Below are 23,601 nucleotides of genomic sequence, written 5' to 3' on the forward strand. Positions count from 1 at the left end.
CTGTGCGCGTCCACCGGCGCTGGAAGGGAGTCCTCGCCCACGCTTGCTGGCTGAATCAGTACAAGTCCACAGTGACGATCGAGGCCATAGCAGCGTGCATGCTACGTGAGAAATGACGCTCGAGCATTTCCGATGACCTGAAGCTTTGGCGATACGAGGTCGCGAATGGCTAGTCCAGGCACGGACCGTAACGCAGCGCAGACACTCGCCAAGCCAGCCGCTCCGCAGTGGACGACTCGCAGGAGGATCGCGAAGGTTTTTAAAATTAAAACCAAAAGGCACGGCACCTCACATATCCACCCCTCTCCCGCTCGCTCGACACGCTCCTTCTTCCGCGTGTGTACATAGAGACGACGCTGTGAGGAGTGCCAGCAGCTGAGGGGCAAACGCCATGATCGCGTCCCGCCAATCCTCCACCACCCTGTAAATATCCCCCACCCCTGGAACCTTGGCGACGGCACGCGCCTGGATGAAGAACACCATCGCGTTGCATTCCAACCCTCGCCTCTCTCGCCATTCGCCCCCGCCGCCAGCATGTCGGCCGAGTCTCTCACTCCCGAAAACGGGGTGAAGCCACGCGTGGACTACGACTCCATCCCCTTCCACCGCGATGCCCCCCGCTCCCACTCGCCCCGCCGCCCGGAATCGGCGCGGCAGAGGCGCAACGACGAATTCGTCATGGACACCAACAACAGCAGCATCGTCTCCAAGCGCTCCGTCGAGAAGCTCTACCACGCCGGCGAGCGCGAGTACTTCCGATATTTCGTCAGCAAGTTCAAGCGACGCTCGCCCCTCATCAATCGCGGCTACTGGTTGCGCATGAAGGCTGTGGAGCACGCCGTCGCCCGTTTCCTCTCGGAGCAGACTACCAAACGGAAAATCGTGGTCAACTTGGGCTGCGGATAGTATGTGTTACTCGCTCCCAATCATTGCACGCACCCACCCACTAACTACTTTCCCCCCAGTGATCCCCTGCCGTTCATCTTCCTCGGCAGACAGCCTGCTCTATGCGCCCAAACCACTTTTGTAGATGTCGACTTCCCCGTGCTCATGCGCAATAAATGCGGCATCATTGAGCACACCGAGCAACTCCACGGCCTGCTGGACAACTTCTACCGCACGCGAAATGAGGATGGCGTTCTTGGCGCCGGCAATCCCTACCTCGCCGTCGGCTGCGACTTGCGTAATCTGGATCTCCTCAAAGTCACTCTCCAAGACGCCGTGGAAATCGATGACGATGGTGTCGCTATTCTCTTCGTTGCGGAGGTATCCCTCGCCTACATGGAGCCCGAGGCGTCTCAAGCCGTCTTAGAATGGACTGCCACGTACCAGGATGTCCGATTTTGTATGTTGGAGCAGCATCTCCCCGATGGTCCGGATCACCCCTTTGCGAGGACAATGTTGGCGCACTTTCAGAAGCTGCGCACTCCCCTTCACACCATTGGTACCATGGATGCCATGAAGCAGCGCTTCGTAGCAGCGGCGTGGCCCGAGACTGCAATCGAGTCTCATTCCCTCTGGGAGCTATGGTCTGAACCGACCATCCTCTCCCCTGAACAACGGCGAATGCTCGAAGCTATTGAGCCTTTCGACGAGTGGGAGGAGTTCGCGCTTTTCGCATCACACTACTTTCTACTCGTGGCAGAGCGAAAGGCGGATCAAGACTACACCTTCAAACCATACCGACATTCCCTAGCAGCACGTGCATCCATGATGCCAAGTCCAGTGAGCAGCACCGGATCCGATCTCGAACCCGAAAACATGCTACACGTGCAGGAATTCCCCGGCTCGCAAGTGCCACGACGATTTGCTGCGCTCGTTCCACCGCCGTCCCGAGGTCAAGATGGCGATGCAGTCGGTCTTCATGGTGGACTTGGGACGCAGGAGAGACTGGAGGACTGTGACACTTACTCCTGGTTCGAGACTGCCCAGCACATCGACGGCCCACCTCTGCGCTCTGGACTCATGTGCCACACCGTGACGCGACTTGGCGGAACGAACAACTGCATTCTTGTCGGTGGCAGAACGTCGCCGGATCGCGCCCTCGCCGACTGCTGGCTCCGGACGGATAGCATTTGGGCGAAGGTGCAAAGCCTTCCAGAAGGACGCTACAGGCACTGCGCTGTCCCTGTGCGACTACCCACCGATCCGCGACCGGCTCACACCGTGCTCGTTTACGGTGGCAGAACAGGTGAAGGTCAAGTACTGGACGAGTGGCTTCTGTGGTCGGGAGAGTCGGGCTGGCAGAACCTCCGCGTTGTGGGAGACCACCCATGCGCTCGATTCGGAGCTGCCATGATTACCGATCAGAAGGAAGGCATCTCAGGTGTCATTGTGGGCGGCATGACGAGTGCCGGCCGCGTCCTCAACGACTTTTGGCACTGGAACCTCCAGCCCGACATGAGCATTACGTGTCAGAACGTGACAGCACGAGCGAGCACTGTCTTGAAACATAACGCGTCGATCCTCGGCCGCTTCGGAGCCCAACTCGTCCGTTCGGAACATGGCATCCTTTTGGTTGGCGGAATCGTGGGCGGCCGGGTGCTTACGCGACATGACGAGATCCTGAACATGCGGACTCTACGACCTTTCTCCGTCAAGAATGCCCGTCCCTTATTCATCGGCGCTGCAGTGCAGGATGTGGACGGCGGCCTGCTGCTTCTTGGCGGTGGTGCGACATGCTTCTCGTTCGGCACGTACTGGAGCAAGAGCTGCTTCCTCACCACCGCTCCTCGACCGCGCGACGACCAAACATGGAAGCTGGTGTTCAGCAAACAACCCGAAGTCAAGCGGATCCAGGAGCGCCCGCCTGCGTTGAAGCTACCCTTGACTGGAGAACCCTTGTCGCATTTTCCCGCTGCTTCGCCCACTTCCATCACCCGAGATGGCCGCATCACGAGCGTCATGGTCACCTCACCGACCTCCCCCAGTGGCATAGGTCGACCCGGGTCAAAGCTGTCCAACATGTCGCGAGAGTCACCAGAACCAAACCGAGTCTCGGCGCTTTCAGGCGGCTCAAACTACTTCCCAACGGCTAATCGAGTGTCTGCTATCTCCGCCGTGTCTGCGCAGTCGGGATCTCAGGCCGGAGATGAGCCGCGCTCGACTGGCGCCGTGGTTACCAACGGCCACAGCCGTAGCATGCCGGCACCCGTCAGCATCCCCAAGGTCCAGCTGACTCCCAGCAACAACTTCTCCAAGTACCTCGACGCCTCCCTCCCCATCATCCTCAAGGGACTAGACCTCGGAACCTGCACGCAATACTGGACGGACGAGTACCTCAAAGAAGCCATTGGGACGGAGCGCAAGGTAGTCGTGCACTCCTCCCCCGAGCAAAAGATGGACTTTCAAACGAAAAACTTCACCTACGAAACCCAGCCCTTCGGCGCCTTCCTGGACGCCGTAAGCCGCGGCGACAAACTCTACCTCCGCTCCCTCTCCAAAGACTCCCCTAGCGACCAACCCGCCAACCTCGCCACCGACTTCCCCGAAATCGCCTCCGACTTCCACCTCCCACCCGAGCTCTCCCAAGTCATGTCCGCAGCGCACAGCTCGCCCCTCCGCATCTCCGGCCCCGTCGCAATGTGGCTCCACTACGACGTAATGGCCAACATCCTCACCCAGATCCGTGGCCGCAAACGCCTCCTCCTCTTCCCCCCCTCGGACGTCTCGAATCTCGACTTCGCCCCCGGCGCCTCCTCCTCCTCCCTCGACGTCTTCAACCCGGACCCCTCCTCCCCCACCGCCTCAAACCTCCTCAACACCCGGCCCCACGAAGCCCTCCTAGAACCAGGCGACGCCCTCTTCATCCCCGCAATGTGGGCTCACGCCGCAGCCCCACCCACCGACGGCGGCCCATCCATCAGCGTCAACGTCTTCTTCCGCAGCCTGGAAGACAAGAAATACGCGGCGGGGCGCGACGTGTACGGCAACCGCGATTTGGCGGCCTACGAAAAGGGTCGCAAGGATTTGGCGACGATTGTGCGCGCTTTTGACGATTTGCCGCCGCATGTGGCGGGGTTTTATTTGCAGCGTTTGGGGACGGAGTTGGTGGAGAGGGCGCAGGGGACGTTGATGGCTGCTGGTGGGGCGGGGAGTGGAGGGGAGGGGGACAGGGGGGAGGAGGCTTATGCGGCGTTGAAGTGAGGGGTTGATGTTTTGATTTTTTGGGCGTGCTGGGCATGGATCGTGGGGGAGGATATTCGTGATTTGCGCGCGCGTTGTGTGTATATGAAGAGTGCCTTGTATCTGTCGGTCAAGTATGGATATGATATTATGTTCACATGGAATATAAGCTTTCTTGTCGATACACATATCTCATAGCTAGAACCACTTCATTGAAGGATCAGCCACTCAATGTCCTCCATGCCCGTCCGCATCCACATCCCTGACAGGCACTTCCGGTAGTCGGAACATGGGGACCTTTCTTGGCGGACTCCCTGCCACGGCGGGGGTAACGTCGATTGGTAGGCTTGGTCTGCGGGTGTGGTTGTTGTGTGGGTCATGGTGTTGTTCGCCCGAGGGTGTCATCGACTCATCGCGTCGCGGCGCAAACAGGTCGGTTGCTTCCACGTTCTCCTCTCCAGCGCGAGCACTCTGTCCACTCGGAGGCGGTATATCGCCAGCCCCCTCGAGGGACTTCACTGTAGTGCCATCTTGTCCAGCCTCATCCACATTCTTCCCTGTCCCCTCCCCTTCTGTACCAGGACTCCCGTGTTTTCTCTTCGCCTGATCAATCAACTTTGCAAAATCCCCTCGATTCTTATTCGCCCACCCCACCCCATCAAAATCCTTCCGCATAACACTACTCGCCAACCCATTCACACCCGGCGCGCGACCCCCCTGCGTCCGCTCCCATGTATCCAGCTCCTGCAATAATTCTCTCTTGCTGCGCGGCCGACTCGAATCGCAATTCGCATTCCACAAATTCACCCATTCTGTATGCCGCTTGATGAGCAGCTGTTTCGGGCCCCAGGCGGGAATACTGGCTTCTTCCAGCTTTTTGCGCAGTTTTGTTTCGTTGAGGAGGGAGTAGTTGAATTCGGAGATGCGGTCTTGGGGTTTGGTGGTGGAGGAGTTGTTGGTATTCGGGAGTCGATGCAGGCCGTTGCTGAGAGGCGTTCGTGATTGGGATCTACTCGCTTGTTTGCGTTCATCTTCGCAGCGGTCGAGATGTGGTTCCACGGCTTCGATTTTCATCCGCTTGCCGCAGCCTAGTGGGCATTCGACGAGGCCGTCGTCGATTGGCTCTTCGTGCTCGGGCTCGAAGGTGCTACCTGCGTCCGAGTCGTCGACTTCATCAATCGCTTCGGGCTGTGAACCATGTGACGCCGCAATCCTCTGACTCTTCCGCCGTGTACTTCGCCCCTCCACCTCCATCTGAGCCACATCATCCGAATCGAGCACCGCTCTCTTCCGCTTCCCCGACTTCGTGCCCCTCTTCGCCTCCTCCAACGCATCGCGCTCCTTCCTCGCAACGCCCAAAGCCGCCGGCCTCGCAGCAAGAAAAGCAAGCACAACCTCCTGCAGCGCCCAATTATTGCGCAACTTGCTCGCCTGGTCCGCCGTCCGACACGCAGGGCACTTGCCGTCGGTGGACAGCGAGGTGCGGATGCATTTCGAGCAGAAGGTGTGGCAGCACGACGTGGTCATCGGCGTGTCGTAGAACTCTTTGCAGATCTGGCAGTGGAGGGCATTTTCGAGCGTGCTGAGGAGGTTTAAGGGCGTGTTGAGCCAATCGGTGGAGTCGGGGATGTCGAAGGCGCCGTCCATGGGGGTTGGTGCGGGTGGACGGGGGAAGGAGGTGAGGTGAGGTGGCGATGGGGATTGGGAGGCGCGGAGTTCGATGTCCTCGCGTGGCGACGCGTGGGGATGACTTATCGTTTGGAACTAGCCCAGTTCGGAAGGTTGTGTGCAGCCTCGCATCGTCTTTGCAATACTTTCCCTACCGCTTTAATGCGCAGGCCATGGTCAGGCGTGACCGGCTCTAGTGTCGAACAGGGGTGCCACTCAAAGTCTTCACGTCTCTTCTCAAGTCAAATGTGAGTTTCTCGGCTACATATACAACGCATAACCTCAACTTTTCCACCACATCTTCCCTTCCGGAGCATCTGCAACGGCAATCAGAACGAATCTAGAGACCATCTTCTCAAATCTTATCCATTGGCATATGCGCAACGGTCCAAATTGCCATTCGCATTGTTGCCCCAATAAATAGCTGTGGCCACCGTGTTAGCAAACAAACTTCTTCATTCCAACAGCGGGGAGGGACAGGATTAGACTTACGGAATGGAACGGCCGGGCCGCCGGCGCCGGCGACGGCAAACGACAAGATGAACACGATGACCGAAGTCCCACCATCGAGCGCCGCGGAGACGAGGTAGTTGTACCGCACAAAGACGTTCGGGCGGTACTTGCGCAGCCAGTACTGCGAGGCGAAGCCGATGATGAAGTACGACATGATCGAAGAGTTGATGCCGACGTTCAGGTAGACAATGTAGTAGAGAATCAGGGGCGTGATGATGTTGTCGAAACCCGCATTCGGCCACCTCTTGTGCGCCAGCCAGGGGACGAAGGGGACCAAGAAGCCAGGCAGCGTCGCCAGGGTGACCCATTCGTACTTGCTGCCCACGCTGAAGAGTTGATGCGGCAGCCCGCCGAAGGCGACGGCTTGCCCGTTGAACTGCTGCGCTTGTTGGCCCGACCAGATGTTGGTGCCTTGGACGGTTCGCAGCGTGGCAAACTGGTTGGTGATGATGGAGTTGGCCATGACGTAGTTGAAGCAGGCGCCGATGAAGGTGCCGAGCATCTGCGCGAAAAAGGTGATGCGCGGCGCCAGATGGCCGTACTGCGACATTTTCAAGTCCTGCGACAACAAGACGCCTTGGAGAAGGGCGTTGTACCCGTAGAGCGAGAAATACATGTTTGCGACGGGGTCTCCGGGCTGCAGGTACCCGCCAATCATTTGCACCATCGATTGGACCACGTAGGCCACACCGGTGATGGCCTGCAGGCTTCCCAGGATGGCGATCAGCACCCACCCGAGGATGGCGGCGACGAGGAATCCCCACCAAGGCAGGGTGGCGTCGGATGTGTAGAGGATGACCAGGGCAACGACGACGGAGGCAATCAGCACCAGGCCGAACCACCAGGTCGGAGCAGGTTTGTAGGCTCTCATCAAGGCGTAGTGCGGATCATAGTAGTCTTTGTTCTCCTCGGGAACGTCGCTCCGTTGGAACATGCGACGTACCTTCTCGGGGAATTGGCGGAAGTTCCGCAGCCCGCGGGGATCGAGATAGGAGACGGTGGCCATCAGCTCACGTCGGTACCAAAGCACCATGTGCACCACGGCTGCAGAAGTGCACATGTTTTGCATCATGAGATTGAGCACGTTGGAGGAGGAAAAGTTTGGCAGTCCAAGCTCGTCGACGGCAGTCATGTTGATCCGATTGTTCGGCCCGATAGCCTTCTCCTGCTGCCACTGCACGGGATTGCCGGCACTGGACGTGTTGGAGAGGATGACTTGTCCAAGGAAAGGATATTTCAATGCATCCCAGGTATTGGTGAAGAAGACGGCGCAGAAGACGATCATGCAAAGGCAGACGCCAATGCCTTGGCTGATCAAGCTGTCCATGGGATAGAAGAGGGGAGAGTAGCCTCCGGAGATGTATTGCCAATCCAAGCAGAGCGAGAACAGACCGAGCCCCTCGTCGCCAGTAGCGCCGCCAAAGATGTAGGTGAAGGTGGTGCTGTGCTGGTTGGCGAGACAAAACACGCTGACGCCGGTGAGGATGGGACAGATCCACTCCGGAATGATCTCCCAGCAGAAGATGCACGCGAAGACGATGAGGAACACCTTTAGAGGCTTTCGAGTCTCGGGTAGTCGACGATGCAGCGTTTCCAACATAGAGATGACGGGGATGGTGGAGGGCCAGAGCATGTTCTTGGGATAGACCAGTGTTTTGCGCATCAGTCCGGCGATACCTACGTGATAGGAGCGTCAGTGGATATCCGGACAGCGACAGATGACAATCACCTACCGTATCCCAAAAATTGACCAGACAGTAGCAGAAAGATGGAGACGCCGTCGCTGAGCCGATGGCCATAGTAGAGCCTCGTTGCGGCAATGACCTCGATACCCAGGGCAGAGATACTCGCTGCATTGGCCATGATGATAATCATCAGGTGCTCCTTCTTATTGAAGGGGAATGGGTTGAGGAACCGCCCGACGGCGCCCTTGCGAGGTATTCCGAGAGACATGGCCTCTCCGAGAAGGAAACTCATGACCGCAAGGAAGACGGGTGTCAGGACGATTGTCTGCGGCTTGAAGTAGTAGATTCCCGACAGCACACCACCGAAGATGGACAGGCCGCATCCTGGAGTCTTGGATTAGCGACTCTCGCGAAGGGTGGGAGGATGGCCGGTAGCCCTACCAAGGAAGATGGAGCGAAAGGTGATGGCGGGCACGGTGGGATCATCCTCGACGTGCATGGTGTGGGTAAGGATGTCCGTCTTGGTGGCTTCATGGTGGAGGATCTCATCCCCGCCCGTCCCTTCGCCCATTTCGAACTCTACAGTGCCATAGTCGTCTCCTTTGCCGTCCAAGTCCTTCACGTCGTGTGAATTGTGCCCTCGATGTCGCACGTCGCCGTGGAGCTCATTTGCGAGTTTATCGTCGACGCCCGAGACGACGACGGTCTCGTGGACCCCGGAGCTCGACTGCGATATCGGCTCGTCGGACGAGAGAGACGAGTGCTCCATGGTTAGAACGAGGTTCTAGACAACGAAACAATGGAAATATGAAGACAAGTCGACCTGGGAGAGAAAAGTTCCCAGCATACAGGCGCTGAGGAAGAGACGGGGGGATGGAAGCGACGCGTGGTTCCTTTATGTGGTGGCGGCGGCACCATGGCCGCCCCCCTCCGCCCACGGCTGGCCCCCATTTTCGGAGGCGATTCCAGTGGAGGAATCAACCCAGTCCAATGGCCGGGCCCATGAGAATTGACTTTCCGCACCCCACGGGAGATAAGGCCTAGTGGCAAAGTAGGGTAGCATCGACCGGGAGATTACGACGTCGAGCTGGCCACCCGCGACCACCCATCTGCTTCCCCCAGAGCAGAAAAAGGCGTCGAAGAGCGACACAGCAAGAAGTGAGGTCTATTCATACTCGTATAGGATAAGCACGGCCATCAAGGGGGTTTTATAGGCAGAAACATACGGAATTCGGTGTCTGAATCTGGCTACGGAGTTCCATTACGGTGAGGGTGGCGGGCCAGATAACGCGAGGGTCCAGCGTGGGGCGAGCCGGTTATCCCGGCCAGGCGCGTGCATGGGATGGAACGTTCTTGGAACATTCCGGGATGCTTGTTGTTGGCCAAGCTTCCTTGGGGGGCTTGGTCAGCGCGAAGCCACTTGAGTTTGGCGTTTGGTTTTGGCGTCATCGTGCGCCGCCTGCAGCGCGAGAGATTGCCCTTTCGAGGCTGATACGCCGTCTCGTACCCGTGCTGTGTGCTCACGTGGAGCGGAATTCGTCGCGTAATGAGATCTCAGATTCTCGCCCCGGCCGCTGTGTCACGTGGAACGCTACCCCGTGGATCACTCCGCAGATCCACCTTCCCCGAGTCATGCATGCATGCAAGCATCGATGGCTCAGGCAACCGTGCAAATTTGGACACCGCGAAGACGGCCTGGCCTGGTAGGTATATCTAGCATTCGAGGGTTTTCAATCCATCTCGGCAAATATCAGACTCGATGATCCAACCGAAAACTACTCCACTCCTCAGTCCGTAATTCATTGCAGCATGGCCGACGACCACAACCGTCTTCCCGCGTGGTAGGAGATCCGCCATATGCAGCCGTGCATACAGATATTGATTGCATGCAGGGTAAAACCACAGCACTACCATTTGTCTCTTTTCGACCTCGTCACCAAGGATCCTTGGACATATCAAGGCCGTGTCCGCATTGAGCTCGCGCTTCAACGTGAGACTAAAACCATCACACTGCACGCGCGCTATCTTCAAATCCACGCCGCCGAGATATTGATTAAATCTGCCAAGGCTGAGGAGACACTCAAAGCCATTGACATCATTCACGATGCTCACAAGCAGCGATGTACCTTCACCTTTGACCGCACCGTGCCAGCCACCACCGACCATAATGCCATCTTGTCCATCAGCTTCCAGGGCACGATGAACGATGACCTGGTGGGCTTTTATCGATCTACGTATGAGATCGATGAGGACGACGATGATGACGATGAAGACGATGAGGATGATGACGATGAAGGTGATGAAGATGAAGATGACGATGAGGACGAGGGAAAGTACTCAATGTTCAGCACCCAATTCCAACCCTGCGAAGCGCGGCGAGCCTTCCCATGCTTCGACGAGCCCAACTTGAAAGCGACGTTCGATTTCGAGATTGAAACTCCCGCCGACATGATTGCCTTGAGCAATATGCCGGTCAAGAAAGTCTCCCCTTCGGCCGCTGCCCACGGCCGCAGTCTCACCGTCTTCGAGCGAACGCCCATCATGAGCGTGTATCTGCTCGCCTGGGCGGTGGGTGATTTCGAGTACAGCGAAGTTCGTACTACCCAGCCAAGCGGCCGCACTTTGCCAATTCGGCTCTACACCACCAAGGGACTCAAAGCACAGGGCCGCTTCTCGATTGAGCTGGCGGAGAAAGTCGTGCCCTACTTCACGGAGGTTTGTTGACAGCATGTGGAAGAGCAAGCCAATACGCTGACAGCCCAGCAGAAATTCGATATCGAGTATCCGCTTCCTAAGCTTGATATGCTAGCAGTCCAGGACATGGTGAGTGGTCCCTTAGATCGACTCTAACCCCCTAGCTAACAGACGACATCGCAGGCGGACAGCATGGAGAATTGGGGTCTGCTGACATTCGAGATGATTGCGCTGCTATTTGACCCTGCCACATCTGACCCGTCGAGCATCAGCGAGGTGGCCTATACTGTGGCGCACGAGATTGCTCATCAATGGTTTGGAAACCTCGTCACTATGGATTGGTGGGATGATCTCTGGCTGAACGAGGGCTTCGCCACCTGGGCCGGATGGCTCGCAATAGACCACTTTTTCCCACAATGGAACGTCTGGGCGGGATTCGTGGCCAATGATATGCAAGACGGGCTTGAATTGGATGCATTGCGATCGAGCCATCCCATCCGGGTTCCGGTGGACGATGATCTGGAAGTCGACTCGATCTTTGACTCGATTTCTTACGACAAGGGCTGCTCATTGATTCGAATGGTAGTCGCTCACATGGGGGTGTCGCCATTCTTGCAGGGAGTCTCGAACTATTTGAAACAGCATTCGTACGGCAATACGAAGGCTGAAGATCTATGGGCGGCTCTGAGCCAAGTTTGTCAGGAGGATCTACTACCATTTGTCTCCGGCTGGGTTGGAGAAGTCGGCTTCCCGGCTCTGACGGTCGAGCAAGACGCCTCTTCCAAAGCCCTGCAATTGCAACAGCGCCGCTTCGGCTATGCCGACCTTTCCGCTATCGACTCCGGCAAGACCTTGTGGTGGATCCCACTCACCCTTGCGAGCAGGAAAGACAAAATGTTCTTCAAAAGCCGGCATATGATTCTACCCGAGGGCGTGGACTTGCCTCGCGTCCCAAACGTCGACTATGCCGGCTTCTTCCGCACCAGCTTTTCCCCTCGTCAACTTCAATTGGTGGCTCAGGATCTTGGTCTGCTCTCCGTGACAGAACGAGCCGGGCTCGTTGCGGACGTCTCGGCGCTCGCGGCAGCAGAGACTTCCGAGGTCAACACGGCTACACTCTTCGAGTTCTTGGAGGCCTTTCGAGACGAAGACAACTACCATGTATGGAGCACAATCCTCTCCAGCGTGGCATTCGTGCAGTCCATGTTCTCCCATCACGCTGCAATCAGCAAAGGACTCGACCGCTTCATCCGAGACCTCACCTCCAAAGCAGCAGCGAAATTCGGCGGCTGGCCCGACTCAACCACCGCTGCAGCCAAAGCACCAATCGACTACCTCCCCGGCGAGCTGCGAAAAGAACTCCTCCTAACCCTAGGCCTAGCAGGAGACGAAGCGGTCGTGTCGCAGTCAATCCAACGCTTCAAGTCCTTCTTCGCGGACAAAAAGCGTTCCGCAATCCCGCCATCCCTCCAGCCCGCCGTCTTCCAAGTGGCCGTCAAACACCTCGGCCGCGAAGCGTACCATTTGCTGCGAAAGGAGTACTCCCAAACGACGTCCATTGATGGCGAAGAGATGATTCTGGAAGCAATGGCTGAAGCACTACAGCCTGAGCTCGCCGCGGAGTTTCTGCACTTCACATTCAGCGACGACGTGGGGATTCAGAATGCGGGGACTGCGACGAGTAGTCTGGCGGCGAATCCTGATGTGAGGGTGCGCGAGGCTCTGTGGGCGTATATCCGGGAGAACTGGGAGATGGTTTATGCGCGGCTGGGAGGGTCGATGGTCGTTTTTGAGCGGTTCATTCGCGGGTCGTTGGAGACGTTGACGTCGGATGAGACGCGGAAGGCGATTGAGGAGTTCTTCCGAAACAAGGATACTACCGGGTATGGAAGGGGGGTTACGATTGCTGTGGAGAAGATTGGGAATAATGCGCGGTATATTGCGCGGGATGAGGGTGTGCTTCAGGAGTATCTTGGGAGGAAGGGATATATTTCTGGTTAGAAATTAGAAAGTATAGATAGAGCATAAGAAAGTTAGATGATAGCCTTACAACCAGTGCGTGAACTTCATGCGTGCATGATTGAGGAACAACCTGCCCGATTGGGAAGGTCCGCGCTACCTGCCTCCATGGAGTGCTATCTGGCGGACTGCCAGACGAAATGCTGTCACTGCTGTTCGACGTTGCACTTGCTACTTTCCTATGAGCTGTTGTCCGCTCTCTGACCGCCATCAAACGGCGAACCCGCGCTCGTTCCAAAGGTCGTAGCATCGCGTGGTGCAAGGCCGGGTGTCACGATCGGTCTCGGCGCAGACCCACATGAGCAGTCGAGCTCTCCCACCCTGGTTGCTGCTTCCGCTGATATCTTCACTTGCGTGATGATGGAGTGGGCAGCATTCCCTGAATGGAGGCGCAGTATGATAGTCAGCCAATCTCCGCCACGGATACGGGCAGTGTGAATTGTTGAGGGACCCGCGGTGTAACGACACAGACGAACGAACGAACAAAGAAAGGGTAGGAAGTAGGTCGCACCTGCCTTACCGAGCGGAGATGACGGGGAGTTCTTTCGTCATTGCAGCCTTGGCCAAGAGTGCATGTGCATGCACTTACTTCCTCTTCCCTTCATTCAAGAACACCCATACTCTCACCCTCCTTCTCTCCTCCACAAACAAAAGACTCATTCCAACTCATCCCCATCAACCACCTCCACCAACGATCAAAATGCATCCCTCCATCCTCCCCCTCCTCCTCACCCTCTTCACCCTCACCACCGCCTTCCCAAACACAACCCGCGAATTCCACCTCTCCACCCGCCTCCTCCCCAACCAACCAGCCAACAAATCGTCCTTCGATCATCTCTACCTCATCCCCTATCACACGGGCGCCGGCTTCAACGACGTGGTGCTCAGCCCCACTCTCGACCCCTCCGTTAGAGCCTTCTTCAACGGTTCCAAAGGCGCTCGTCCTCACCATAACTTGCTGTTCAATCTTGGGAATGACTTTCCTTGGTTCATGGATATGGAGGCGTACACGAATTTCTACGCTGCGTGGGAGCCCGTTGGGATCAATGTTGAGTTTCAGAAGCCGGGGGGGTTCTTTCGTATGTTGTCTCTTCACCATTCAGAGCTTTGATCTTCGACGGCTAGCTGATTATCGTACAGTGAACGGAACGAGGCTGCAGTGGACGTCCAATCCTTCCGACAGCATTGATCAAGGAACCAACATCTTCGCGGGTTGGCTCGGTCAGTTTTCTCCCGATTCCAGGGGTCGAGACGCGTTGGCTAACCGATTCGCAACTACAGTCTGCGACTGGTGGCATGGCGCTCCACAGCTCTTCTTCCGCATCGCGGGCTACTCCATCGCCGACTACCCTGCGCCGAGCAGTTGTGCGGATGTGCATCTGCATGCGGAGTTCATTTGAGCAGACGCGTCAAGTGGTGGTAAGTGAGGCTATCGCGAGGCTGCTAGTAGACAAGGGGAGATGATGGCCCTGGCGGCTTCAGTGTTGTAATACTACTTCCCAGCATGGTCGCTACGAATGCAGTCTGTTAACAACAGAGCAATGCATCCTTTTCGTACTCATGTCCGTATCTTGAAGATCTGCTTGACGTCGGAAATCGCGTGGCGGGCCGAACGACCACCCCGAAGGTTCATCGAAACATCCTAGCTGGTCAACAACCAAGGCGTGAATTCCATTTGAGAGTTTTGTAGTGCGAGCGCCATTACATATCCGCAAGGGTGGTTAGTTCATGACACTCTAAAGTGGCCAAGCTCCAGCTCCCAAGCAAACAGCTGCAACGCCAATGCAAGATTGACTTCCGCCTTCCGCGGCCTCCTTGTTATTGGCCGCCACCTCACCTCCTTCATGCTCAATTACAACGCGGTCGCCCAATGCTCCGCGGCATGTTCTGATCGTCGCAAAGGTGAGGGGTAGAACGTGATCTAGGTATGTGCATTGTATTTCCTTCTGTCCGTGATTTCGATTTCCTGATTCCTCCCATGACTTCCAGGTTGTTTTCAAGATAAGGTACACCTCCTTCTCGAGGCAGCTTCCCACATTTGGGGCCCTGCAGTGCGCAAAAACTACCTTTCAACGTGCAGCATGACCTGCAGCCTCACCTTACGGCCGTAATGTTGATCTGCCCAACGCTCCGCGGCGCAACCAGGTGAGTGTGCAGGTAGGTATATACTTTGTATCCTCTCCGTCCGCCCTCCTGGCCGTTTTCACCCTCCTTGCCAGTTAATTGGAAGACTGTCCTCCATTGCTCGTCGAAGCGTCTCATCAAGTGAATAACGTTTCTACTCACCCAAAATGCGCTCTTCCACTCTCATCCTCGCCCTCCTCGCCCTCTTCGCCGCCCACGTCGCAGCTGCGCCAGGCGACGAAGGGAGAAAGAGCCATCCGCACAAACACCACGGAAAGTCGTCTACAAAGACCGCAACAAAGACCACCTCTCTGTCCACTAGCTCCTCAACAACAAGCTCAATCTCGACAGCCTCTCCCACCCCAACGCCGGTCTGCCCAACTGGCACGGCGGCATACTGCTGTCAAGTAGGCGGCAGCTGTAAGACTCCCTTTATCCCTGCTATCAAAACATATACAGCTAACCCTGACTCCTCCGTGTAGGTTTCGCGGGTAAGACGACCTCCTCCCTTTTCCCTTTTAAACCCCTTGCAAGCATATCGCTAATGGGATCCACGTCAACGTGATAGCCGGCACGCAAACTTCCATTACGGCCTTCGCGGCGTATTGCGATGAAAACGGCACCGGGATCGAGGATCCCAAGTGCTGTGCTGGGCCGGGGGCGACGAATTGTCAAAATGCTTCGTAGACGAGGAACGGCACGCGGCGGACAATATGTATGGAAGGAAAACGCGTCGGGTCTTCGTCCACACGCCTTGGATGATCAGATGGATGATTTCATATTTAATTCTCGTAGTTGTTGTGTACTCAATGATTAACCAACTTCTCTGTCTTCAACAGGGGTATCTCAAAGACTGCACATGTTGGATGCGTGTCACTATGTAAACCCCCTCCACCCCAACTCACCCCTCCTTCGGCGTCCCCGGCCTACCTCCATTCTCCATACTATAAGGCGCCAACACCCTCTTAGCATTCCAAACGCGCCACGCAAGATTCCTCACCGTCCCATCCGCCCCGACGACCTCGGGCGCAAAATCAATCCCAAACATCCTGCTGACGGCATACACGACGCGGCGCGCGTACTTGCCCTCGCGCTCAAGGGTGGGGCCAAAGTGCTCGTCGATGGTGCGCGGCGCGACGTCCGGGTCGCGGTCGAAGCAGTTTTGCACGACGGGGAGGAGGGCGGTGGCGATGGAGGTTTGTTGGGTTTCGGGGAGGGTGAGGGTTTGGTCGACGGAGGTGGTGGTACTGCTGCTGGGGCCTGCTTGCTGTTGCTCGTCTTCGGCGAAGCGGGAGATTTGGATTTCAAAGGGGAGCGAGATGGCCATGACGTTGTAGCGGCCGTCGTGGTGGTAGCGGAACTCGAAGGCGCCGGAGGTCCACCTGTTTTCGGTTAAATTTTGGTCATGTAGGGAGGACTGGTCAGACTTACCAGAGCTTGTCTCCGGCAAATTCAATCTCGCCTGAGAAGTAGTCCTTCTTCTCTCCATCCTTGCGCCCTTGGCCAGACACTCTCATATCTGAGATCAAGATCCCATCATCCGCATGCGCGTAAGTGGAATTCCCCTTATTAGTTGCCGCCCATCTTCCCTGCGATGTCACCTTGGTGAGTTCGCGACTTCCGTTATCCGCCACTTTGTACAAGCCAACCCAGTCGCGAGGGCTGTGATTAAGCGGCGCAGTCCACTTCACCTTGATCGGCGCCCCATACTCCACCACCAGCCGGCGGAAACTATCCTTCCGCTTCTGCGGCAGTTGTCCCACCTCGCCCTCGCGGCCACTGGAAGCGCTGTCCTCGAATGTGATGGCGGGATTCGACGCGTCAACCTCGATGGAATACTCCTTCGGATCGTAGCCTTCGAGGTGCGGCGCTATGCGGCTGATTCTGATGCGCGTGGGGAACTGCGTGAACAGTGTGCGCGAATCCTTGACGAAATCGCTGAACCCGTTGGCGAGCTTGGGGCGCGCGGCTTCGATAAAGTCTTCCACGAAATCGAGGCCGTCGTCGAGCACTTGGTTCGCACTGCCTTGCCATTTCTGGATGGGCGAGGGGAGGATCGAGGCAAAGTTGCGCGAGACGCCAGAGGTGTCGCGGATGGACCGGCGATATAGTTTCTGCATGTGCGGCCTCTCGACGAACTGGATGAAGCAGAGGGTCAGGAGATGGCTGAGCAACGCCAGGAAGAAGATGGCTTTGCTCCAGGTGATCAATGCGGCGCCCCAGAGGCCGGCAAGACCGATAGTGCGCTCGGGGTTGTTGAGAAAGCGGTAGATTCCACCGTACGTAAGCTTGGGGGATTCGTTGTAGAAAAAGTCGCCGAAGAACCAGCCAAACTCGCCGAGCGACTCGTAGATCTGAGTGATGGTCCAGAAATGGAGCGCAATCAATGCCAGGCCGACGACGTGTCGGAGAGTCGTCATTCCATAGTTCCAGTCGGCCGGCAAGCCGTACATCTTCCAAGCGGCGCAGATGAAACTCGTGTAGCACATGGTCATGCTGACGTGGTAGATGCCTTTCCACTGTCGCCAAGCTTCTTCGGTGCTGTCGCCGTATTTGAGGAAGTGTCGGGTCCATCGTTTGTGGTTGGACTGCTGGTTGAGGATGATCCCGATGCCGATGGAATACCATAGCCGCCAGACGGTGGCAGAAATAACGAACAGAGCTTGCCAGGTCGCGGTGGACGGAGTGAACAAGGCCAAAGTGTACATGTAAAACTGTAGCACCAGCACAGCGACGTCGGTGACACGGTGTAGGTCCATGTTCTGAAGACCCAGAAGGTTGTGGACTGCTGATGGTTTCTCCAAGCTGCTGGCTGCCTGAACGGGGACTTGCGAAGGGCTGGTGACTGGGCTGAGAAGGACTGAAGGGGGCTCGGTCTTCTCCGACTCTGAAATCGACGCGCTGCGCTTGGGATGCGGCGGTGGCGCGTTGTAAGTCCTCTCAATGTGCGGGCTCTCCACGAGCGTCAAGAAGATGAGTTGCAAAGCTTGGCCGAAGATGGAGATGAACAACACCTTGTAGCTTGCGGCCAGGAGTGAGATACCGTAGAAGCCTGCATAGCCAACAGAGTACATGGGATGTGGAGCCAGCTCGAACACGCCGTCAAAGGTGAGTTCCTGATCGATGAGGAAAAAAAAGTCACCCCAGTACCAGGCAAAGTCTTTGACGACTCGATGGGCGTCCAGCTTAACCCAGAGGTTGAAGAGGATGAGGATCCATCCACCGACCCAGCGGGCAATGGTCATGCCAATCTTCTCTCCATCCGGCCGACCACCGCATGCCGTAGCGAACAAGCAGTAGGAAATGAAATCGCTCATCAGAATCAAGTCGCAGACCCGGCGAAAGACGAGCCAGGTGTTGTACTCAATCGGCGCGTCCTCGAACTTGTAGTTTTCGGGAATCTTCACCTCCATCTCGTATTTGAGGAATTTCCACAGCCACGGACGGGGTTGATTACCCTTCGCGGGGTTCTCGAAGATCTTGGAAGACTTTGCCCAAGCAACGAGACGTTTGTGGTGGGATTGGTTGTGTAGCAGCCAGCCGATGCCGGCGTTGTAGCATATCCGCCAGAAGATGAAGATGATGGCGAAGATGGGTATCCGCCATTTGGGAGGCAGGAGGTAGAAGAGGAGGAACATGCCGCCTAGGACGGCGGTGATGGCGAAGTCGGAGGCATTTTTGGGTTCTCGAGGGTCGAAGAGCTGGGACACCATGTCTTCGGTATGGGGGACGGTGAAGACTGGTGGAGGTATGTTAGTGTCTGTGTTTCGAAGGCATGTGGTTGCGTATGCTGTCCTTACCTGTGCCGTCTGGTGTCCTGCCATACGTTTTACGATCCTTCTCTTCCTTGTTCTGCTTTTGCTCATCGTCGTTGAGTTTCCGGACGGCATCTTGGGCGGTTTCTGGTGATGAAGCTTTGATTGGAACTTCGGGCTTTTGAGGCAAGCGTTCGCGCAGGCCGCTGGCGTCGGCGCCAGGCTGTTGGTCGAGTCCATCCATCAATAACTTAGTCCATTGGATTAATGGGCGGGAGGAAGATGGCGGAGAGGTGGCTTGGATTAGGCAGTGGTAGAGACAAAGTTGATGAGAAAGAAAAGGCAACGAAAAGAAGTCGGGGAGGAACAAACATGGATGCCCGGGTTAGGACGTCTGGCGGTGGGGAGATGTGGCTAGAGGATGTGCCAAAAGAGCCTCCTACGGGGCCATGCAGGACGTGAGGTTGTTTGGCATTGGGCAGATGCTTGGAGGGCGGCCATTGGTTGGCTGGTGGGAGATGCCGGTGAAGTGGGATGTTGCCTTCCGATCGCCTGCGCCGTTGAGTGGCCGAAAGTCGTGATTTGCTTCGCCAAGCATGACGTCGGTTGCCTTCTCCCTCTCTCCCATCTTTCCTCCTTCCATCACCGCCTTCACCAACAATTGAAGCAGAAGCGTGTCAAGCGGCAAGTGGAGGGTATTGCAGGGGCCTGGCTATATCTATAATCCACAAATCTCCTCTCATGGACACCCACGGCCGAACAATGACATTCACAAACCCCCTCAAGATGCCACGACTAGAAGACATGCTTCCACCAACCTCACGCTAACGGGTGTGCGGAGCAGGCTCCGCTATTCAAGCGGTTTAATGGCTCATGTCATCATTTTCGACCGTGTTCAAAGCGACCATCTGGCTCGTGGAGTTTCTGGACAGCTGAGATTTCAATCGCTACGGCATTGCCCAACATATGGCAGTGTCGTTATCATCTCGTTCGTCAACAAATATTCATTGATCCGCAGAGAAAACGCGATCTGCGTCATACCAAGCCCACCCTCTATGCAGCAACCCCGAACCCGAACGCCTTTTTTTCCGGACCCATGCAGATCGAACTCAGATTGCCTTCGCCTCAAACATTGCTTCTTGCCGCCTCACCCTGCAGCCTCGAGCGCGCCGCCTCACCCTGTAGCCTCGAGCGCGCCGCCTCGTTCTGTACACCCCAACTGCCCAATCGCATCTCTGCCATCGTTGACATCGAAGACGTAGATCCCCTTCTCCCTCCCTCCGCTTTGCTGTCAACGGCAGACCGTGAGATGCGCACAAGCAGCGCACAGATGATGAACCCGACTGCCGCAGACGCAGCAGCGTAGGTAAATGCACCTCGATATCCCCAAGTGGTAGGCGAAACACCGCTGGATCCTTGCATCACGCTCGCTGCCTTCTTACTCACAATCTCCGAAATGGAGAGGGCAAACGACATGGCCAGGTTGACGAGGATTGAGCACACGGCTCCCGCCAGACCTTGGTATTCCAGCGGTTGAACAGATGATATGAAGACAATCGAAATGGTGAAGGTCAGATCGATGCCCAGCGTAGCACAAATCATCGACGGCATCACGAATTTCCAGTACTCCAGAGGCAGCGGTGCCAGTACTAGCAAGAGTGGTGCGGCAATCCACGCCAATGCGGAGAGCAGCAGAAGCACCATGATCGGAACAATGTGCAGCAGTAGTCCGCCGACTACGCACAGGACCACGCCTCCAATGGCCGTCGGCAGAAACCAGATGGCCAGCTCCGTTCCAGAGGTTGATGAACTTCCTCCGCCCGCCACACCAGTGGGATCCTGGAAGAATCGAACCGAGTTGTAAAGCCAGGCACCGTAAGTCGCATAGAAGCAGAGACACGCCATGCAAAACGCCTTTACACTTTTCGGCGCGAAGAAGTCAAAGGGCAGCAATGGGCACTTCGCGCACCAGCCTTCGTACCAAAGCGCCACCGCGAGCAACACCAGTCCCAGCGTCAGAGAGCCGATCACGACCCAAGATGGGAAGCCTGGCTGCTGCGAGTGCCTCACGTACGGCTCAACGGCTAAGCCGTACGACACCAGAATCAAGCCCGTCGTAATCAGCACCGCTCCAATCCAATCCATCTTGCGATCCGGCGTCCTTCGCGCCGTCCGTTCAGACGGCACAGTCAGAAACGCCGTAACGAATGTGATCCCCGACAACCCCGCCGCAATCCAAAAATACCACCCAGACTGGTCCACAGGCAACGCCGCAGCAATCAGCAGTCCACCAAAGAACCCCAACGGCGCACAACCAGAATACAATCCCAGAACGAAATTCTTGCGTGGCCCTTCAGGGTAAATGCTGCCCACCATGGCAAAAGTCGAAGGCATGAACGCCGCAATAGCAAGCCCCTGCATTGCGCGCGAGATATCGAGAATGAGCATCGAGTTGATCCAAAAGCCAGCTATCAGCGTCCAGATCGCGAGCCAGACGACGCCGAACATGAAACACATGTATCCGCCGTACATGTCGGACAGCCGGGCGAAGATGAGCAGCATGGCGCTTAGGATGAGGGAGAGCAGACTCGCGGGCCAGAATTTGCCGGTCGAGGTGGACTGTGTTGCGCCGCTGGAAGGACCTTTGGAGAGCTCGATCGCGAAGCCGGAGATGAGGTACTCGGTGAGGAACTGGGTCATCGCGATGGTGAAGCAGAACCCAATCTCCGCTGCGGTGTGGCGGAAGGTGTTGTGTTCGTGCACGCTGGACGGTGGGGAGGAGGCGTGAGAGTGAGCGCTGGCTGCTGACGGGCTGGCCGGCACACTCTCGAAGCCTCCGTGGTCTGGTACCGCACCTGCAACCGCATCTGCTATCGAGTTCCTAGACGACACCTGCATGGAGCACTTTTGCCTCCTCTCCGCCTTCTCCTCTTGGTACCGCAGCACATTATCCAAACTCGCCCATCTCGTCAACGACCCCTTCTGGCGAAGCTTCTCAGGCCGCGAATGCCCTCGCAGTTGAGGAAGCTGCCACAGGTCATCGATCGGAAGCGGTGGTAGCGCCGTCAAGGACGTATCGACGAGGTCTGGAGCAGAATGTGAAGGATGTGCGTTGACACTCCGTCCGGGGAGATCGTCGTCGCTGGTGTTGAGCCAGAATTGAGGTCGTGGAGGGTACTTTGCGGATCGACGCGGTGTGGGCGCTGATGGTCGCATCACTCCATTCTCGCGAGGGTCGGAGTTCGATCTGGCCAGTCCATCTCTGGTCTTCCACACTTTCGCTGGCGATGTGTTGAACGCGGCGTTCAAGTCATCCTGGCCGTGGTTTCCACGACTCGTGTCGGCGTTGACGATGTCGAGGAAGGTCCCGCCGGCTTGCGGCTTGTCGAAGTGGGATATTGTCGTCGATGGAAAGCTTGATGGATCGTCCTCTGCCAACGTGGATAGGGAAGAGTGTTGGCTGATCTCCTTGGGTGCATCCTTGTCTGATGTGCGTTGCGTGTACAGATCGATGATCTCTTTGAGGCCATCCTCTGCATCGTTGTGGGATGCACGTTGTGGTAGCATGACGAGATGAGACGGAATCGAGCACGGCTGAGACTGGACGGATCAAGATTCGATTCCAGATGAGACTGAGACACTTCTTCAAAGATCAAACAAACGAAGAAAAGACAATTCAGCAAGTGAATAAGCAGCCAAGGGCCATCAGTCACAACCGACGAGCTCCTTCACCTTACCTGCCAATCTTCCTGCAACCCGAACTCTCGGCGATGTGACGATCAATGCTGAGCACAGGGCCGAAATCAAAGGGTTCACAGAAAGAGGAAGCAGAGCTGCAAGCTCCCTTCAAACCACGAACGAGAAGCAACGTGAAACGCAACAGCACTCTTCCCGTCCCCAAACCAAACAAATCTTGGACAAACGTGTATCAGACTCCCGCTCGGCTCGTTGCGTTCACTACAGTTTCTATACATACAAAGCGAGGGCGAATGCATCCCTTTGACGCAGTAAAGATCATCCCTTCGAAAGCAAAAAGTCTCCTCGCCCAACCCCCTTTGTCCACCCACCCATCCAGTCTGTACTCCCGCAGTAGTCCTACATGTGTACACCAGCCAAGAAAAGTTCGACTGAAGATCTGTTCTCCTGCCGGAGTGGCTGGGCGCGGGGAGAGAGAGAGGTACATTCAACGTGTAGCAAAAAGAGCGGGCAACACGGCCCGCTTCCCCAAGGGCGGGAACGGATGTTTGTTTCAGTTGGGTTTGTTTGCGTTGTCTTGATTCTAATGGACGGGAAGAGAGGAAAGGAAGATGGCAGGAGAGAAGAAAGGGATGGGTTCGACATGTGGGAAGTGGAGTCTGATGCAGATGCACAAAGCGCTGGTCTGATCTCGGTGGAAGGAGGTACGACGTGCTGGGCAGCAATGGTGACCAGGTTGGAGGAGTCGATAGCTGCGATCTGGCAAGTAGCTGAGAAAATCACTGCTTCGACTTGGAAATGGAGGAACCATTGTGTTCGGCGCTGCTCGTTCGCCAGAGCGGGCACAATGTGCTTTGTTGTACGCATCGCGGTGCTGTCGTTACACGACTCACGGCAAGGCCGGGAAGTAGTTCACTCCAAAAGCGATGGGGCTGAATCGCCTTGCATCAACCAATTGGCTGCTCCCTGTCTCGACATGCACGTTCGAACGCTGGAAATATCGAGCAGGGCAGGCGTGGAGCCCAGGTCCATCGGGTGCGGAGCAAGGTCCGGAGGGTCGAACGTTGACTAAGCAGCCTCGCGTGGTTGGTGCGGTTGGGCAACTCCAACAAGTTACATCGATGTTCTTCCCCTTTGATTCATCAAATGTGAGCCTGCTTCGGGGATCGAGCAGGGCACAATCGGCCCTGCTTCTACGCACAAAATGTACGGTGTGTAGACCACAATCCGCTCGGCAGCAACAGGAAAAATGCCAGAACACGCTCACCAGGACTCCGAACCTCTGCCGGCCCCTATCGCGCCCCAAACCTGGGATTCAGAGC

General features: G+C 56.5%; 9 protein-coding genes across 9 annotated transcripts; 5 read left to right on the forward strand and 4 right to left on the reverse strand.

Moving 5' to 3' along the window:
* Positions 1–642: 642 nt before the first annotated feature.
* Positions 643–4,104, forward strand: BDY17DRAFT_240837 (uncharacterized protein; the record flags this gene model as incomplete). The annotated part of the gene is made up of 4 exons (XM_033730366.1): positions 643–828; positions 907–911; positions 966–2,843; positions 3,135–4,104. Coding segments are annotated over 4 exons (3,039 nt in total), but the record flags the coding sequence as incomplete, so codon positions are not given.
* BDY17DRAFT_290333 (uncharacterized protein) lies at positions 4,082–5,912 on the reverse strand. The gene has a single exon (XM_033732490.1). The coding sequence runs from the start codon at positions 5,770–5,772 to the stop codon at positions 4,354–4,356; it is 1,419 nt and encodes a 472-aa protein (XP_033594723.1). The 5' UTR covers positions 5,773–5,912; the 3' UTR covers positions 4,082–4,353.
* A 243-nt stretch (positions 5,913–6,155) lies between these two features.
* Positions 6,156–8,562, reverse strand: BDY17DRAFT_244679 (peptide transporter MTD1; the record flags this gene model as incomplete). The annotated part of the gene is made up of 4 exons (XM_033730557.1): positions 6,156–6,217; positions 6,286–7,983; positions 8,040–8,375; positions 8,433–8,562. 4 exons carry the CDS (start codon positions 8,560–8,562, stop codon positions 6,156–6,158), a joined length of 2,226 nt encoding a protein of 741 aa, XP_033594724.1.
* Positions 8,563–9,573: 1,011 nt separating this feature from the next.
* Positions 9,574–12,747, forward strand: BDY17DRAFT_290335 (aminopeptidase-like protein). The gene is made up of 4 exons (XM_033732491.1): positions 9,574–9,832; positions 9,884–10,706; positions 10,758–10,814; positions 10,869–12,747. Exons 1-4 carry the CDS (start codon positions 9,801–9,803, stop codon positions 12,684–12,686), a joined length of 2,730 nt encoding a protein of 909 aa, XP_033594725.1. The 5' UTR covers positions 9,574–9,800; the 3' UTR covers positions 12,687–12,747.
* Positions 12,748–13,404: 657 nt separating this feature from the next.
* BDY17DRAFT_320656 (uncharacterized protein) lies at positions 13,405–14,104 on the forward strand (the record flags this gene model as incomplete). Its single annotated transcript, XM_033736492.1, has 3 exons — positions 13,405–13,783; positions 13,845–13,925; positions 13,986–14,104. 3 exons carry the CDS (start codon positions 13,405–13,407, stop codon positions 14,102–14,104), a joined length of 579 nt encoding a protein of 192 aa, XP_033594726.1.
* Positions 14,105–14,815: 711 nt separating this feature from the next.
* Positions 14,816–15,577, forward strand: BDY17DRAFT_24886 (uncharacterized protein). Its single transcript, XM_033730939.1, has 3 exons — positions 14,816–15,248; positions 15,311–15,319; positions 15,397–15,577. The coding sequence occupies exons 1-3, from the start codon at positions 14,996–14,998 to the stop codon at positions 15,513–15,515; spliced, it is 381 nt and encodes a 126-aa protein (XP_033594727.1). The 5' UTR covers positions 14,816–14,995; the 3' UTR covers positions 15,516–15,577.
* A 152-nt stretch (positions 15,578–15,729) lies between these two features.
* BDY17DRAFT_244221 (phosphatidylethanolamine N-methyltransferase) lies at positions 15,730–18,827 on the reverse strand (the record flags this gene model as incomplete). Its single annotated transcript, XM_033730510.1, has 3 exons — positions 15,730–16,210; positions 16,260–18,567; positions 18,629–18,827. 3 exons carry the CDS (start codon positions 18,825–18,827, stop codon positions 15,730–15,732), a joined length of 2,988 nt encoding a protein of 995 aa, XP_033594728.1.
* An 881-nt stretch (positions 18,828–19,708) lies between these two features.
* Positions 19,709–21,481, reverse strand: BDY17DRAFT_245020 (major facilitator superfamily domain-containing protein; the record flags this gene model as incomplete). The annotated part of the gene is made up of 1 exon (XM_033730592.1): positions 19,709–21,481. One exon carries the CDS (start codon positions 21,479–21,481, stop codon positions 19,709–19,711), a length of 1,773 nt encoding a protein of 590 aa, XP_033594729.1.
* Positions 21,482–22,811: 1,330 nt separating this feature from the next.
* On the forward strand, positions 22,812–23,364 carry BDY17DRAFT_290342 (uncharacterized protein). The gene has a single exon (XM_033732492.1). The coding sequence runs from the start codon at positions 22,824–22,826 to the stop codon at positions 23,349–23,351; it is 528 nt and encodes a 175-aa protein (XP_033594730.1). The 5' UTR covers positions 22,812–22,823; the 3' UTR covers positions 23,352–23,364.
* The last annotated feature ends 237 nt before the right edge of the window (positions 23,365–23,601 follow it).

The sequence above is a fragment of the Neohortaea acidophila genome, assembly GCF_010093505.1.
Source record: "Neohortaea acidophila strain CBS 113389 unplaced genomic scaffold BDY17scaffold_1, whole genome shotgun sequence".
Classification (NCBI taxonomy): domain Eukaryota; kingdom Fungi; phylum Ascomycota; class Dothideomycetes; order Mycosphaerellales; family Teratosphaeriaceae; genus Neohortaea; species Neohortaea acidophila.

Excerpts from the sequence above, each read along its gene's own strand:
- BDY17DRAFT_290333 (XM_033732490.1), bottom strand. The coding sequence starts at position 5,772 with ATGGACGGCGCCTTCGACATCCCCGACTCCACCGATTGGCTCAACACG.
- BDY17DRAFT_290335 (XM_033732491.1), top strand. The coding sequence starts at position 9,801 with ATGGCCGACGACCACAACCGTCTTCCCGCGTG. Across the intron at positions 9,833-9,883 it reads CACAACCGTCTTCCCGCGTG|GGTAAAACCACAGCACTACC; the intron begins GTAGGAGATCCG and ends GATTGCATGCAG. Across the intron at positions 10,707-10,757 it reads TCGTGCCCTACTTCACGGAG|AAATTCGATATCGAGTATCC; the intron begins GTTTGTTGACAG and ends ACAGCCCAGCAG.
- BDY17DRAFT_24886 (XM_033730939.1), top strand. The coding sequence starts at position 14,996 with ATGCGCTCTTCCACTCTCATCCTCGCCCTCCTCGCCCTCTTCGCCGCC.
- BDY17DRAFT_290342 (XM_033732492.1), top strand. The coding sequence starts at position 22,824 with ATGTTTGTTTCAGTTGGGTTTGTTTGCGTTGTCTTGATTCTAATGGAC.